Below are 16,478 nucleotides of genomic sequence, written 5' to 3'. Positions count from 1 at the left end.
CTACTCTTCCAGGATCAGGAAACAGTCCTCCATGTGCTGCACACATCTGAATATTTGGGTTGAAGTGTTCTGGAACAGTGTTGTAAATACAACTTAATTGTTGCATCCAGTGGGGACATAATTACGGATTATAATTCGGATTAGTTTCACTTTCACAACGAAACACACAGTGTCACACACGGCGGGCTAGAGTGAGGAATGGCCGGCGGACTTGAGAACGGCGCGGCCGGCGGATTCGATGAAGGAGCGGCTGGCAGGCTTGCGGCACCCACATGTGACGACCCCGGGCTGAACTCCGCTTCGTCCACTAGAACGAGCCGTTTTAGGTAGGTGTGGTTGACTCTTAACTTTTATAAAGAATACCTCTTTGGATTTGAGACTTTAGTCTTTGCAACTTTACAGATCTTCTTTGTGCACCAAGAGCTTGTAACACTCCAAAGAGAAAGGAAAAATTGAAATCGCATCATATGACGATTATAATTATGAAAAAATTATATTTTTATTCAGAAAGCAAAAGCTAAATCTTGGGTGATGCATTTAACATTGACCTAGTCAGGGCTTTGTTCTATTTATATAACCAATGAAAAGGACATGTTTGCCTAGAAATGCATAGCTGAGCACCGGAAATCAATGAAAAATACTCACCGCTCCCATGGGTCAGTTGTAATTATTAATGATAATGGCAGCTGCCAATTCTTGCAGCTGGAAAGCAGTGGCTGAGATGGAGCAGTCAATTCCAATTACATGGAGGTGCTTGGTACTCGAGTGTTGCACAAACCTGAAATGACCCATAAGCAGGGGCGGAAATTAACAGGGGCATGGGGCAAAAATACCTCCAAAATGAACAAAAAAATGCAGTATCGCATCACTGCAGCTTGTACAATTAAAATTTCTTAAAAAGTCTTAAAATTAGTAACAACTGACAGCAGATGTCTGATGTTTAAAATTTACTGGTCCTGTTGACAGGCGTATTAGAAGTGTGATTCATAGATTTGATTCTCTTGTTGTCACCTGGTTTTATGACCGTTATTCTTGGTTAACGTTCACTGTCACGTTTGATTTGAGGTCATTACAAATCATGTGCCTCATCTCACCATTTCATCATTAACCCACCCTGAGGTTTTTACGTCCAAGCAGAAAGTGATAAAGCTTGGTAATAGAGACTGACAGGGTCACAGCCTTGATCGTGGATACATGACTCTTATTTCACAATGCACGCTACCAGAATTCACCCCTCACATCAAAGGCACCTGAAGGCGGCATTCATGGCCGAATGGCTCATAGACCTGCTCTTAAATGATATATGTTTATGTTTAAATGACCAAAATAAATGAATTAAGGAGTGAGGGCTTTGATTCAGTGAGGTCGGCCAGCCAATGAGAAAGGCATTCCCATCAGCGAGAGAGGAAACGAACAGACCTGCAGGGCAGAGATGGGAGCCATTTGTCTCTGACTGTTAGGCCTGTGTGGATCATGGAATTTCAGTACGCTGCCTCTCAAGGATGATACTAGGCTGTTTATGAAATAGGAAATCATATTTTCAAGTCCATTTTTTGAATCAAAGACTTAAATTAACTTAGACATCTTAAATTTGAGAAAAGAAATAAGAGGACAATTCAGAGAAGTATCTGAGACCTCCGGTAAGACATTTACTGATTTCAGAGGTTTGTGATCCAGTGAGGGTCAGTATTGCCACAGTATTGCCAGTAGAGCCTTGTGATGAAATAAATATATAATACAAAAAAAAACAGAAACAAAAAAATAAATGAACAGTAGTAATGTATTATCACGAATTATAATAATACACTACTGCTGTTCATTTTTTTTATTTTATATTTTGTCATGAATTTTATTCTTGATTATAGTGAAGAAGTATTATTATTATTATTAAATAATAATAATAATAAATGTCCAACATTTTTACATTTTATTTTAACTTGTATCTAGGTTCTCTTTAAGTTTTTGTTATTTTAGTTTTTTTTTTTTTTTCCTTTATTTGATTTGATTTTAATGTGCATTTAGTTCTCATTTATAGTGAATAATAATAATAATAATAGTGTCCTGACAATATTTTCATTTTATTTTAACTTGTATCTAGGTTCGCAATTTTATTGTTTTATTTTATTTTATTTTATTTTATTTATATCACAATGCGTTTATCACTAAATGTATATTTTTGAGCTGCTGCCCCTTTAATCTGTAAGTGCCCTCACTTCCCCCTCCATCCTCCCGCCCCCCAAAAGAAAGGCGATTTCAGCTGAGGTCTGTGCACACCACTGGTTGTAACCTTTACCATTCCTCCACTCTGAGATGTGTGACAGTGACTCTATGTCTTCAAACTCCAGTTGTGTGTAATGGCAACGTCTCAACAACTGAAAGCCTGGATCAAACCACAACAAAGATGAGAGCATACCCTCCACACACTGCACACTTGAACCTGATAGCACAGCCATCAGCTCCACTTGCCAGAGAGAAGATATGCAGTGGGTTATTTGTATGTGTGTGTGTGCATGTGGGGGGTGTTATGCCAGATGTGCTATCATACAGGGAAGCCTGTCAGCCCGGGCCAGTAAATCTGTCAGAGATTGTGTGCAGATGATGGATTCCTCTTTATGGCCTGTTGATCTGGCTGGAATATTTACACGATGCCATTACGGGGATGATGCGCATCAGAGGCTGATGCTGTGGTCTCGCTTATTTAGGCCTGCCTGTCTGTCAGCTTAGTGTGTGCTCTTTTATTTTTCTCTCTTTCTCTCTCTCTCTTCATCTACCCCCAGCTCTCCCTCTGACTCCCTCCATTTGTGTGTGTGTGTGTGTGTGTGTTTCCTGTGAGCGCCTGGGTTTTCTTTGCAGTCATCTCAGAAGTCTCATGTTCAGTGATTGTGAGAGCACTCAATGCTTATCTCAGAAACACAATACATGTGCAAAAGATCTTTCATTATTTTCAAGTTACTCAGCAAATTTTTTGCTCTGTACAAAAAGCAGCCTGTTCTTGAGGGGTATTTTTTTTTTCTTGTGAGTTGTAGTCTCGTATTCTCGTCAAGCCATTTTTCACATTTGTTCTGCACTTAAAGAAAACAGCTGGCTCATGGAGCTCTGTCTCATACCCTTGAGCACAGCTGTGAAAGTGTGAATTTTTTTCAATACAATTTTTTGTTGTAGTTTTTGCTATTAACCCTGCAAAGCCCGCCATGTGAAATAATAGTCTGTCAGTTTTTGAAATGGAACAGTTTATTGAACCTTAAGACAATATATATAAGTTTGGAGCTCTTACTTGAAGAGAAAAAAAAAACATCTTATCTTTTTCAGAGGCCCAAACTGAGTAAAGATATGCCATTTCATGCAGTTGCTGATAGTTACATGGCCGAACATTAAGAAGAAATTCTAATATTCTTAAATTCTCAGCAAGTGTACATTTTGAAATATTACTAACCATATAAAAGTTATTATTACTTAATACAAATCATTAAAGATTTTACTGCAAAAAGACCTGTGTATCACAACCTGAAGGTGGACAGAATTATAACAGGCCTATAAATGACCTTTTACTTGCTAAAAAAGTATATGAACTATCAATCAGAAGACATGTAGTCGATTTTCTATAACAGGTTTTCAGTAAGGTTTTAATAATGTTGATAATTTAGAGACCTTGCAAGTTTGCATATTAAGTATGACACAGTAAGCTTTTTAGGGTTAATTAATACATATTGACAGCTACAGTATGCAAGACATTTGTAGGTTGACGTCACGAGAAGTTTAAACACTGTGACTCTGTGTCACTATTAAAACATTGCTCTATTTGTTTAGGACATCCCAACACATCAACTTCTGGCTCAAACACTGGAGTAAATTTAGAGTGAGACTGTCTGTTTATCCAGACAGTGGAGGACAGACGGCAGAGTTGTGCGCCATTCAGAACTAATATCAATATAATGAACACATTTTAGAAAAGCAAAGTCTGTCAAAGGTTTGAATTCACTATGAAATGGAGGTAGTGACATATATTTTCCTCCATGTTGTAATGTACATTCGAGTGTAGCAGAATATTGAAAAAGAAAAAAATTAAGGTGGGGACTGATTGGATCTTCACATGTGGGTGTTGCACTCAAAAATGGAGGCAGATGTACTTCAGCTTGCAGGGGCAGGTTTATGCGGACTAAATGATTGGAGAAGTCCTTCTTACATCACCAATAAGAAGTCTGATGTTTTCACTAGAAGATCCAGTTGATGTTTTGTTTTAAAATACAAGGGCAAATTACAAGGGCAAACATATACATAGATAAATTGTTCACAATAAGTTCTATAACATGTATTTAGAAAATATATAGGGTGAATTTTCATTTCATGCCAACTTAAAAAAGCCTTGAAGCTTGAATGTTTATAGGCCCTGTGGACAGAAAGAATGATAGCGTTTAGTTTTTTTCCGGACTCGAATGAAAGAGCACTTCATTTCCCAGCGTGCATCACCTGTGTTAAATGTCTTTGATTTATAGTTCTGTAAATTCCTCTTTCATTCCAACTCAAATTCTCATTCAACCTTCTGTGGGTTGTGGCCAATTCAATTCAAATTCACATAAAGTGGGGAGTCAGTCCTTCAGTTTTTCTGAATTTAGCCCAGTCCTGCTGGCATTGATGAATAGATTGCAAAAATAATGATCAAACTGATTTCACAAACGCTCCCTGAAATCTCACTCATTATTTTTGCAATCTCATTCTCGCCAAAACACAAGCTTTGTGAAAGAAGACAAGTGTGGAAGTGACATGAGAGTGAGTAAAATGATGACAAAACGCTCATTTTGGGGTGAACTGGCCCTTTAACGCTCACATTCAAGCACATTACAGTCTATATTGTAGACTTATATTTGGAATATAAGTCTATATTCCAAAAATATATGCTTGCCTGTGTAAGCAAATATAGGGCTGTACCTGAATAAGCTCGTCAGAGCCTTAAAATAAAACAAGAGATGCAAAAGCAGCATCCAGAGGCAGAGAAAAAGTGTTTCTCTGTGGAATTTTTACAGCAGGTCTGAATATCCCCTCACATAAAGCAGGCTCAAGGCCGACATCAGCCTCCTCTCTCACTCTCACTGCCCATCAACAACTCTACCGACGCTGTCAGACGCAACACTAAATACCAGACATCCCCGCTGACCTTCCAGCAGCACTTCTAGGCCAGGGAGGAGGAATAGTTTGGCTTTAGTCCTAACTCAGGAGAGGTCGCCCTTCAGAGATGGAAAAGCATTAACCACTTACATTTTAAAACAAAGAAAAATTACACCGGCGTTTGCTTTGACAAGTTTCTAGAAGCAGACTTGGCCTTTTTTGTTTCATGTCACTGGTGCAGAACAATTAGAAAATAATTAATATTTTTTTGCCTGACTAAATATATACCAGCATTTCTGCTCGTTTGTGGCTTTTTAAACTCAAATGTTATGCTGTGCTGTGAGAAATAGTAACTGCTGAAGTTTGTAACGTGAGCCACCTCTTGACATTACCTGCTACCTGTTATCACAAACAAGCCACAAAATGCAGCTTTATTCCCATCCCAGTGCCGCTTCCTCTAATATTTGCTCCCAGTGATATGACATTCGCTCCAAAGGTCATTTCTGCAGGCTTCTGCGGTTTAAACAAAGCTCCGTTTGATAATCATTCACAGTCAAAAAGTCACAGAGTGGCTCTTGTGGAAAACAGCATGAGAAGTGACCAAATTTAGCAATTGCTCCAACAGCTTTTTTTTTTTCACCCAGAAATTATAATTCTGTCATCATGATGAGAACATACCCTTTTGCTTTTGTGGAGCACAAAAAAAAAAAAAAGTATGATATTTTGAAGATTGTCCAATCTGGTCCTTATTTACTTACATTGTATGGAAAAGAGCAGCTTGGACACTCTGCTAGATATCTATAAGTCAGTTACAAGTCAAGTCATTCAGGTATGAAAAGATGTAAGGATCAGTAAATAATGACTAATCGTTTTTATTTTTGGGTGAACTGCCCCTTTAAGGCTCCGGAAGCATATTTTAAGTGCTTGAACATTGCTTTGTCTCTTTTCGTCATCACAGTCTGACCAACACACCTCCTAAGAATGCTGGAATAAGCTTTTACAAGTGCTGCAGCCATCAGGCTTTGTGAGATGAATTTGCTTTCGCAGCTATTGTGTGAGCTTTTTCGTTGTTCGTCCACTGTAAAGCCAACAAAGGGATTTGGCAGAATAGAGTGTCCTAGATACTGTATCCTGTTTGATTCATTTGTTTGCTCCCATATGTTTTCTTAATAGATCAGGTTTTTTGTGGATGCCTGTACCTTTTGCACTTTGTCCATCAGCAATTTTCTCATCTGCTGCTGTTTTATTGTGTGCAAGGCTAGCTTTTATGTGTAGCCATGGCCTGTGTACAGAGAGATAGATATATCTCGACCACAGCAATTGGTTGGCTGATATTTGGCTATTTTATGCCTAATTTGGGCCAATTAACAGAAGTTCCTAGTGTCAGCTCTAATATCTGGTTTGTTGCTCACCTTCAAACCGTCCCTGTTGTATTTGATTTTCTTTTTTCAGACAACACAGACCAAACCTTTTGGAAAAATAATCAATTTTTGTGAACCCATATAATGCAATTGGATAAAACCCTCAAAAATGTTGACGTTTCAAAAACCAAGCAAAACGAACAAAACAAACAGTAACTCATAAAACCCAAGTGGATGAATCGATGTGTTTTAAAGCGAAACGATAGGTGTTTGTGAGAACTTATATTTAATACGCTAATATTTTTATTGGGGCAGTCGTGGCCTAACGGGGCAGTCATGACCTAATTGGGGCAGTCGTGGCCTAATGGTTAGAGAGTCAGACTTGTAACCCAAAGGTTGTGGGTTTGAGTCTCGGTACCGGCAGGGATTGTAGGTGGGGGGAGTGAATGACCGGTGCATATGCGTGAAGTTTACATGAGAATTGAAGGTCCTTCATGCTTCTGCATCACCTTTTATGTGAACTTCATAATGTGCTTTATGCTTCACATTGTGTAGATGTAGCGCTTAACAATGCTCTCATGAATGCACACGTGAAAATGAATTTATTATTTTATTTTATGTATTTATTTTTTATTTATTTGAAAATAAATAATATTTAATTTTATTATCAGTCAGTTAAAATAATTGTCAGCCAGAAATGTTACATTTCAGTGCATCCCTAAAAATTGTTCCCCCCCCCCCAATATCTCCATTTGTATTGCTCAAGCTCTAGCATATACCAGTGTCTTTGTGAGCCTGTTTGCATGCATCAATAATCTATTGGTCTGGCAGGAGTAAACAGTGTGTTTACCTTGAGGTAACAGGGTCATGGAGAGCACTCTCAGTGTATTTTGATCACTAGAGACATCCTGCTCTCAGCAGAGTTGGTTTTAAGATGTCTCTGCACACATCCCAGAGGCCCATCTTGAGGCTCATTTAAGTGTACATTAAGAGTGGCGACCGTTCACATGGCATCTTTTATAGCGAACCACATCCACTGAACGTGCATTTGAAGAAAATTGAATGGAAATAGGGCTGCACGATAAATCGCATGCGATATTTAACGCGTATCTTGTCAGAAAGCCGGTTCTGTAATCAGCGGTAAATCTCCATCACGTGCGTGCTTTCACATTGAGCAGCATTATGATTATTAAGATGGAGATTTACCGCTGATTACAGAACCGGCTTTTCTGACAAGATGCGCGTTAAATATCGCATGCGATTTATCGTGCAGCCCTAAATGGAAATAAACTCACCTTGGGCTTTCAGTCTCGCACACACATTTGTTTTCTTCGTTTTTATATTTAGTGCCTCATAAACCCGTCTTACTAATACAGAGGGAATTTTTCCTCTCTCCGAAGTGTCGTTTGTGTCGAATGTAGGAAACGAATCTTTACAGAATTCTTCGCAGGGATTGTTTTGACCCTTTGACAGGCTTGGCCTGTGTCTGGTTTCCTTTGTTATAGTTTTCTGGTCCAACAGTCAACTGAGTGTTGTTTTCCTCATGTCTCTCTGGGGTTTTACGGGAATAAATGAGAGCTCTCAAGCTCCAGCTTAACAAGGTTGTCTGGAGTACCAGCATGAGAGGAGGGGGTTTAGAGTTCTCCACCCACAGAACACTCCTCAGAGGGTTTTGCCATCAGCTGCTGTCTCAGAGCCTTTTAAAAAGCCTGTTTTTTTTCTCTGTTGGGACCATTTGTGTTATGGAGTTAATGTTAAGCACTGAATTTACCTTGATGGAATCTTATTTGATGAAAAACGTACTATTGAACAGAGGCAGATGTATGCAGATGCTATGTGCTGTCACCGCAGTGGAGGCCTTGTCTGAGTCAAGTGCATGGGCACAGTGGTGCTCAATAAGTGCTTAGAGACATAATACTACACTGCAGTACATTAGACAGTGAGCTTTCATAATAGCTATGATAACATGCTGATGCAGTATCCAGAGTACTGAAATCAATGTGAAATTGTGGTACATTTCCACAAGTACACAGGTGTTTCCTTGGGACACTTTTATGTCCGATCATAATTTTTTATTAAAACTAGCAGATTTCAGTTTTGTTTTTGTTTTATGTCTTGGCTGCTTCTTTTAAAATGTGGTGTAAATATACGAATATACACTGCTGATCAAAAGTTTGGGTTGGGTAAGATTTTTGAATGTTTGTTTTTTTTTATGCTCACCAAGGCTGCATTTAGCTACTCCAGTCTAATTCTTCAGAAATCTTTATAATATGCAGATTTAATGCCCAATGGGACATTATTTTTATATGGGTCTTATTTTTATCAATGTTGAAAACAGTTGTGCTACTTTGTGGAAATAGTGATACATATTTTTTCAGGATTCTATAATAAATATAAAGAACATTATTTATTTGAAGTAGAAATCTTTTGTAACATTATAAATGCCTTTACTGTAACTTTTGCTCAATTTAATGCATTTTTGCGGAATAGATGTATTAATTTCTTTCAAAAGATCATACTGACCCCAAGCTTTTGAATGGTAGTGTGTCTTAAAATATGAATCCATTCTGAAAATATTATTACCTTTGTAAATGAGGAAAACTTTAATAGAATCCATATTTATTGACTGAAAATATTATGAATTGTTATACAAATTACAACCATAGTCCTGTTGATTCACATCATTTTTATTGCAACCAGCAATTTTGCACCTATTAAAGTTCTTTGTAATATTGTACTTGTGTACTTGTTTACCAAGGAGACAATAGAGTTAGTTAAAGAGCCTGAGATGAAATGTGAGTCATTGTGATGTGTGAAGAAATATCTCTTTTGAACGGAACATTTTCATAGTGCATGTCCATTGTGCATTTTCCAGTCAGGCTGTAATTTTGTGAAAATATTTTGTATATATTTGAATCATCTTGAGTACATGTTTAAAATATTTGTAAATATTTGTAATTGTAAATACACTGTCAGTCATTGTTAGTGCACAAATTAAATAAATTAGTAAGAGTGATAAGTGTTTTAGGGGACTTTATTTTCTTAAAGTCCACAGGGCCAAAAGTACCCGTAGATAAAGAAACACCCGTACACACTTCTCCGCCAATTAAACATCTGAGTGTCTGGGGGCAAGGGTCCAACGAGTTCATCACAAGGACGCTTCTGGGTTCGGTGCAGTAGTAGGCCTGTTTCTTCCGGCAGAAACACAAATCCAGGCCTTCATGCCTGAAAAGAGGTTCACAGTTGGCGACGGAGCGATATTATCCGCGGCTCTGAGGAGCGGACTGCAGAAGAATGTGAAGTTGGAGACTCTCGTTTGGCAGGTCCCATGCTGTGTTATTTAACGATTGGTGAGCATGTCAAGCCTCACAGCTGCGCCTTAAACGACTGCCGCCAGCTGAGGACGATACTTGAACGCCTGATTTTGCCAAGATAAGGATCTGTTTCCATTACAGAGCTGGCACTCTTCACACCAGCTACCTTGTCTTTTGTTCAGACTGGCTTGTTTGCCACAAAGACGTTGGGATGTGACATGATTCACTTTCCAGAAAAGTTATTGTTTTGAACCGTCTTCTTGCATGATAAAGACTGTTGAGAAAGGAGAGATCCCAGCTGGATTTAATTGTTCTGACATTCGGACAGCATTCAGAGAGAGAGAGAGAGAGAAGGGAGGAGAGTAGAGAGAAATCTCAAGTATGTTTGAAATGGAGTCTGCTGAAAACATTTCAACAGGACTGTATGAAGTCGGGCTGTTGGGTAAAAATAGTTCCTCTGGCTCTTGTCTGTGGAGAAATGTTTGCCTGGAACTTGATATGTCCTCCATTGACCTACAAGTATTGATTAAACAATATTGTTTTCATATTGTTTGGTCTGTTATTAACTGCTCATGTACAATATCATAATTTTGGATGTTAAAAGTTTTGTGGCTTTAAATCCATGTCAGTTATCTTTAAAGCCATCTGTATGCTAGTGTACTCCTAAATGCTAACAAAATTTACATTCTGCACTACACAGATTTTTTGTCCAATGAAATGCTCTCGGAGAAGAATGTCCCTCCCCCTTAAACCAACTGCAACTCACTAACAATAGCAACTAGCAGATCATGGTTCATGGCCAATTGATTTTTTTTTAAAGGCACAAGCTATTTGATATGTTCTGTCCAAACAACCTCTTTCCATAGGAAATACATAATACAGGAAGGAAAACTGTGTTCTTCAAGCAATTTCATGGTCTTTAATAGAACAGTCATTAGCATTAAGGTATTAGCATTGCAGTATTTTTTTAATATTCATTTTTTTTTTCATGGTTCGGTTATTTTTAATTAAAGAGTAATAAAATAAGGAATGAAAACATGTTAAGTATGTTAAATAAGGTAAAATATGTTAAGAAAAGACTTTCTTCCAGACATCAATCCAGAAATAATGGAGGGGCGTCTCTTAAAGTTTTCCTGACAGGGTGCATAGGCGGAGCGTGTGTAAGGCTGGCCACAGCGAGTTGGGGCAAAAATGCCACTAAATTGGACAAAAATGCCCCCGCACAAACAAATTAAATATATTACGACTGTTGGTAACAAAATGAAAATGAATAGAAAGTGTCGATTGCGGCATTAAATTAAGATCTGCTCATGTTGCACCGAATTTCATTTTAGGTGTTTTTACAGTGTTGCGCATTATAACCAATCACATGCGATTCTGTTGAGCTTAGGAATGCAATGGCCATTCAGAGGCGTTCAGATGAGTCATCGCTGAAACTCATCAGTTTTGAGTGCACGCGCGTTCGCTGACTGAATTCCGGACGCGCAGATGTATGTACAAGAGATTAATTTCACAGTGTTGACAGCTTAAAGGGGTCATATGATGTTGCTAAAAAGAACATTATTTTAGGCGTGGTTGACTTAACTTTTATAAAGAATATCTCTTTGGATTTGAGACTAGTTTTTGCAACTTTACAGACCTTCGTTATGCACCAAGAGCTTGTAAAACTCCAAAGAGAAAGGAAAAATTGAAATCGCATCATACGACCCCTTTAAGTGATTATAACATAGTTTTTTTTTTTTGAGAGTGATTAAACTCGCGATAGATCAAAGTTAGTGATAATGTCACTTTCTGTATAATAATTTATTCGCTGTTTGAATAACCTTGGAAAGGAAACGTTTTGTAATTACCAATTTCTAATGTTTTTTATTAAATTTTAATCACGTTAAATACAAATTCAGTCCCATTAAACATATTTTATTAGCCTACATGACACCCATGTCTGGTTCTTGCCTAAAAAGACGAGTTTATGATATTTGTAGTTAATAGATTTGGCTGCTTTTAGCCTTACCCTGGAGTTGGTCCACCCTCCGCCTATGACAGGGTGGCTTTAGTTTCATGGGCTAGGGCTGCGATTATGGCTTTGTTGATGAAAGGGACTTACAGCAGATTAACCTTTGCCTTGCAGGCAGACACGGGAGCAGGAGACACCCCCAGACTTCTTCTACTTCTCCGATTTCGAGAGGCACAACGCTGAGATCGCAGCATATCATCTAGACAGGTAACGGGCCATAAATGTCAGCCTCCGGCATGAATAGTGTGTGTGTGTGTGTGAGATGTTTGTCTTCCCCTGAATCTATATGTGTATGTATACATCCACCACATGCCACTTATAAATGTTTGCCTGCTTGTGTATATGAACCGTTGGGGCTGCATTTATTTGCACAAGAATGTTTTGTGTGCCTGTGAATGTATAACGCTTGTGGTCCTGCACGTTTGAACTTGTGTTTATGTGTATGTGTGAAAGTACAGACTGTGAGTGTATCTCGGGGCAGTAAGCAGTCAGAAACCTGCAGTTTAACACTTATAAACACCAAATCCAGAGAGAACATAATGACTCACACAAACACATCCGTCAGTATCTGATCACCGATCGAGCTCCATCCATTATTGTCTGCTTAGAGGTGATTACCCATCTGATGAATGTCAGTGATTGAGAGGCTTTAATTCGTGTCAGCCACAATAACCCATGTACATCTGTCCTTGTCAGCTCATTTCAGTGGAATGTATTGGTTGTTTGCTATATGAGTCAGATTTTCCCCGATTGTGATCTGAGACTCAGGGATTTATTGCCATTATAGTTTATTTCCATTCTCGTCTCGTTTTCTCCTCATCAGTGTGATCGGTCGGGGGTGGACAGCTGGAAATATTGTCCCAGGCCCTGTCAGGACCACTGGACATAATAAAAAAAAATTTACTGGAGAAAAAGATTGTTATTGATCTTTGTTTTATTATTTTTAAGAATTTTTTTTTTTTTTTTTTTTCATTTGTACGGAGAAAAAAGTTTTTTTTTTTTTTTTTTTTTTTTTTTTTAAAAATTTTTTTTTTTTTTTTTTTTTACAGAAAAACAAAATAATCATTAAGAAGATGATTTTTGGAGTGATTTTTTTCTGCTCATTGAGGGAGAGGGGGCCAAGCCATAAAAATGTGAGAATTTTAGTGGTGGCCCTGCTCCACTCTATCCCTCACACGACTGGCGTGTTGTGGTGTCCTGTGCTGTTCTCTGTCAAGCACTCCGCCTCTCCTCTCCTCTCCAGCAGTGTGAGCATAAGTCAGGATGAACCCAGCGTGAGTCTTGGGCACAGTATAATCATTCAGCAGGCCCTGCCCAGCCCAGACCGGCCTGGTCCGCCTCACTTCCATCTGCACATCTGGCCGGGAGTAAAATCTAGTCTGTACACACAGGCATGTGTGTGGGTAGAAAGCGCAAACCAATAACATGAAAAAAACACTAGCTTTTCTAAATAATGTTCATCTGGGTTAGACAAAATTGCAGGTTGTTATTTCTATTTAAAAGCACCATCACCCAGTGGGCCTCTCTGTCCTCGCAAGCCCACCACAGCTATATCTGACAAAGTACCATTAATTATATGATTTTAGTCGATGGGAAAGGCTCATTGTAGCGTGGCTTTGGGGAGGATGTCAGGATTGAGGTAGAAGAGTGGTTTGAAAAGACAGCTTTTCATTTGCCCCACAGTTCCCTCTGAGTTATACATCGGACGGTGAGAGCGGAGAAGAACACTCCTGCACACAAACTCTCTCTGTCATCTCTGTCAGCATGACTGGGCAATTAGTAGCTTCAAGTGCTTTTATCCCTTAGGGCCCTGTCCATTAGTTGTTTTCAGGGAGCTTTTTTTTTTTTTTTTGCTCTGTCAGCAGAGGGCCTTACACTTGCACGCAGGGTGAATAGGTTTTAAAACACATAACCAGTTCAGTCAGAAAGAAAGCCTACAAATTTGTCACATTCAGCAATAAATTCATTTTCGTTCAAGGTCAGTTCGGTCAAAAGATACAATAAATTATGAATGAAAATTTATTGTTTCCCCAGTTATGAAATATGAAATATAGAGTAACTAAAAAGGCTGTGATTAAAAAAAAAACATCCCTTGACAGAGAAGTAATTTATTATTCAAAATCTATGAAGTGTATTTTATTTAGAATAGTTTTAGTGCCCTCTACTGGTAAGTTAGTGCCATAGTTTTGCCCAACAATTTGCTATATGAATTTGGTCATTTGAGTGTATATTAATTTAGTTTACAATATTCCATTTAAAAAGTTTATATACATACATATAATAATAATATAATATAATAATGTATTAATATGAAACGTTTAATATGTAAATTATGAACAGTATGAACTATTATGTAAAAGTGAACATATTATGAAATTTGTCTCGTTGATTGATCAACAGGATCCTGGATTTCTGTCGAGTGCCGCCAGTGGCTGGACGACTGGTGAATATGACCAAAGAGATACGAGATGTGACCCGTGACAAAAAACTGTGGAGAACCTTTTTCATTTCACCAGGTACACAACACCGCAGGAGTCACATTTTACTCTTCTCTTTACTCTTTAATTCCGTTATCAATTGATAAGCACTGAATGGTTTTCAGTTAGTTAGTTTTGGCCCATACAACCCTAAATGAGGCAAGGTCATTTCCGATCACCAGTTCAAGGTGTGCTCTTTTTTTTTTCTTCTTCTTCTTCTTCTTCTTCTTTTTTTATTATTATATTTTGCATTGCATTTTATCTTAACATTGTAAGTAACCAGTAGATGGCGCTGTTGGTCAATTAATTTTCAAGTGAGACCTCATTTGACACCAACTTCAGATTTGTGCCATATAATTCCCTTTATAGGCTGACATTGAGCAATATACACTACCCTTCTTAAAAAAAAGTAATGTTTTTGAAATAAGTCTCGTATGCTCACAAAGATGCGTTTATTTGATCAAAAATACAGTAAAACCAGTAATGTTGTGAAATATTATTACGATATTAAATAACAGTTTTCTATTTTCTATTTTCTAAGTGTCTAGTTTCAAACAAGACCAGATTTCTGAATATAGACCACAGGGTTCAAGAGCTACAGACATTTTTATTTGGGTATGTCGTTTTTCAGAAAATGCTCAAAAATAGGGGTGCAGGTTAAGAGGTTAATATATTTTAAAATGTAATTTATTCTTGTGATGTAATTTATTCAGACTGATTACTCCAGTCTGCATGATTAAAAACCATCATTTAAAGTCAATATGAAATACTGTCCACAGCCAGTGCAATAATATGATGTGTTTCCGTGTGAAACAGGATATTCAATAAAAATGTTGTTTGATTGATTTGTGAAAAGTATTTAACTTAACTCAAAATTAAATTGTAGTATTATTCATCCTTTTTACAATATTCAGTTTATTTCAGTATTTACAGTGGTGTGAAAAAGTGTTGGCCCTCTTCCTGATTTCTTATTTTTTTGCATGTTTGTCACACTTTAATGTTAAAGATCATCAAACAAATTTGAATATTAGTAAAAGATAACACAAGTGAACACAACATGCAGTTTTTGACAAACATGCAAAAAAATAAGAAATCAGGAAGGGGGCCAACACTTTTTCACACCACTGCATGTATTTTCTCTGAAATTGCTTAAAAGTGTGATTTTTCTTTTCAATTAGAGGAAGGAACCAGTTTTGTAAAGTAGACTTAAAATGTTTAATGCAATAAGTAAAACAATAAATTTATAATAATCTGGACACATTTTTTTTTTTTACTAAATGCTGAAGGAGGATTAATTATAGTTGCTAGTTTTCAACACAATACAGAGTAAATAAGCAGCAATGCAGAGATACATACATATTTTTTACAAAAACATTTAATGCACAATAAGGTAAGAAACATGCCTTAATGAGGTACATTTTTAATTTTATGTTGACTTTAAAAGCAACATTATAAATATACTGAACTAGTCAGTGCCATCAATTTAAGTGTTTTTTTTTTTTTAAAATTACGCTCTATCATCCCTCCAGCCAATAACATCTGTTTCTACGGTGAATGTTCGTACTACTGCTCCACTGAGCATGCTCTGTGTGGGAAGCCTGACCAGATCGAGGGCTCTTTAGCAGCATTTCTGCCCGACCTGGCCTTGGCCAAGCGCAGGACCTGGAGAAACCCCTGGAGACGGTCCTATCACAAACGCAAGAAAGCAGAGTGAGGACCACACAGCACATTTTATTTAGAGAAATACAATAAAAAAAAATATATATATATATAATATAAATTTAAAGGTTAAAGATCAGCTGTCCTAACATGAAGCTCTTTCATTGGAACAGTGCTGAAATAATTGATTTAGAGGCTGAAATACAGGACATATTCATTATAAAAATCTTCAATAGGAGGGTATTAAACATGCAACATGTTTTATCTGCTCAGTTCTAATTATCCAGTTTCTCCTCAGATTATCATGAGCCCTCTAGTGTCTCATTACAGTGACCTTCATCATGTTGTGCTGTTTTGCATTGAACAGTGTGTGTGTTAGTGTAAGCTAATGAGGGGTGTCTGTGTGTGTGTGTTTGTAGGTGGGAGGTGGATCCTGATTACTGTGAAGAGGTGAAGCAGACGCCACCCTATGACAGCGGCACACGCCTGCTGGATATCATGGACATGACCATTTTTGATTTCCTCATGGGTAAGAGGATCATTTTGTCTC

General features: G+C 37.7%; 1 protein-coding gene across 1 annotated transcript in view; it reads left to right on the top strand.

Moving 5' to 3' along the window:
* Positions 1–16,478, top strand: part of LOC107731385 (extracellular serine/threonine protein kinase FAM20C-like) — a 42,477-nt gene that overhangs the window by 24,182 nt on the left and 1,817 nt on the right. The window contains exons 4-7 of the mRNA XM_016542440.1: positions 11,907–11,999; positions 14,193–14,308; positions 15,799–15,979; positions 16,348–16,473. Of these exons, the coding sequence (XP_016397926.1) occupies positions 11,907–11,999; positions 14,193–14,308; positions 15,799–15,979; positions 16,348–16,473 (516 nt within the window). The remainder of the gene's footprint in view (positions 1–11,906; positions 12,000–14,192; positions 14,309–15,798; positions 15,980–16,347; positions 16,474–16,478) is intronic.

This window comes from Sinocyclocheilus rhinocerous, unplaced genomic scaffold, assembly GCF_001515625.1.
Source record: "Sinocyclocheilus rhinocerous isolate Xijiao unplaced genomic scaffold, SAMN03320098_v1.1 scaffold1390, whole genome shotgun sequence".
Taxonomy (NCBI): Eukaryota; Metazoa; Chordata; class Actinopteri; order Cypriniformes; family Cyprinidae; genus Sinocyclocheilus; species Sinocyclocheilus rhinocerous.
The sequence above is the reverse complement of the archived record's forward strand: the minus strand, read 5'-3'. Positions and strand labels throughout refer to the sequence as shown.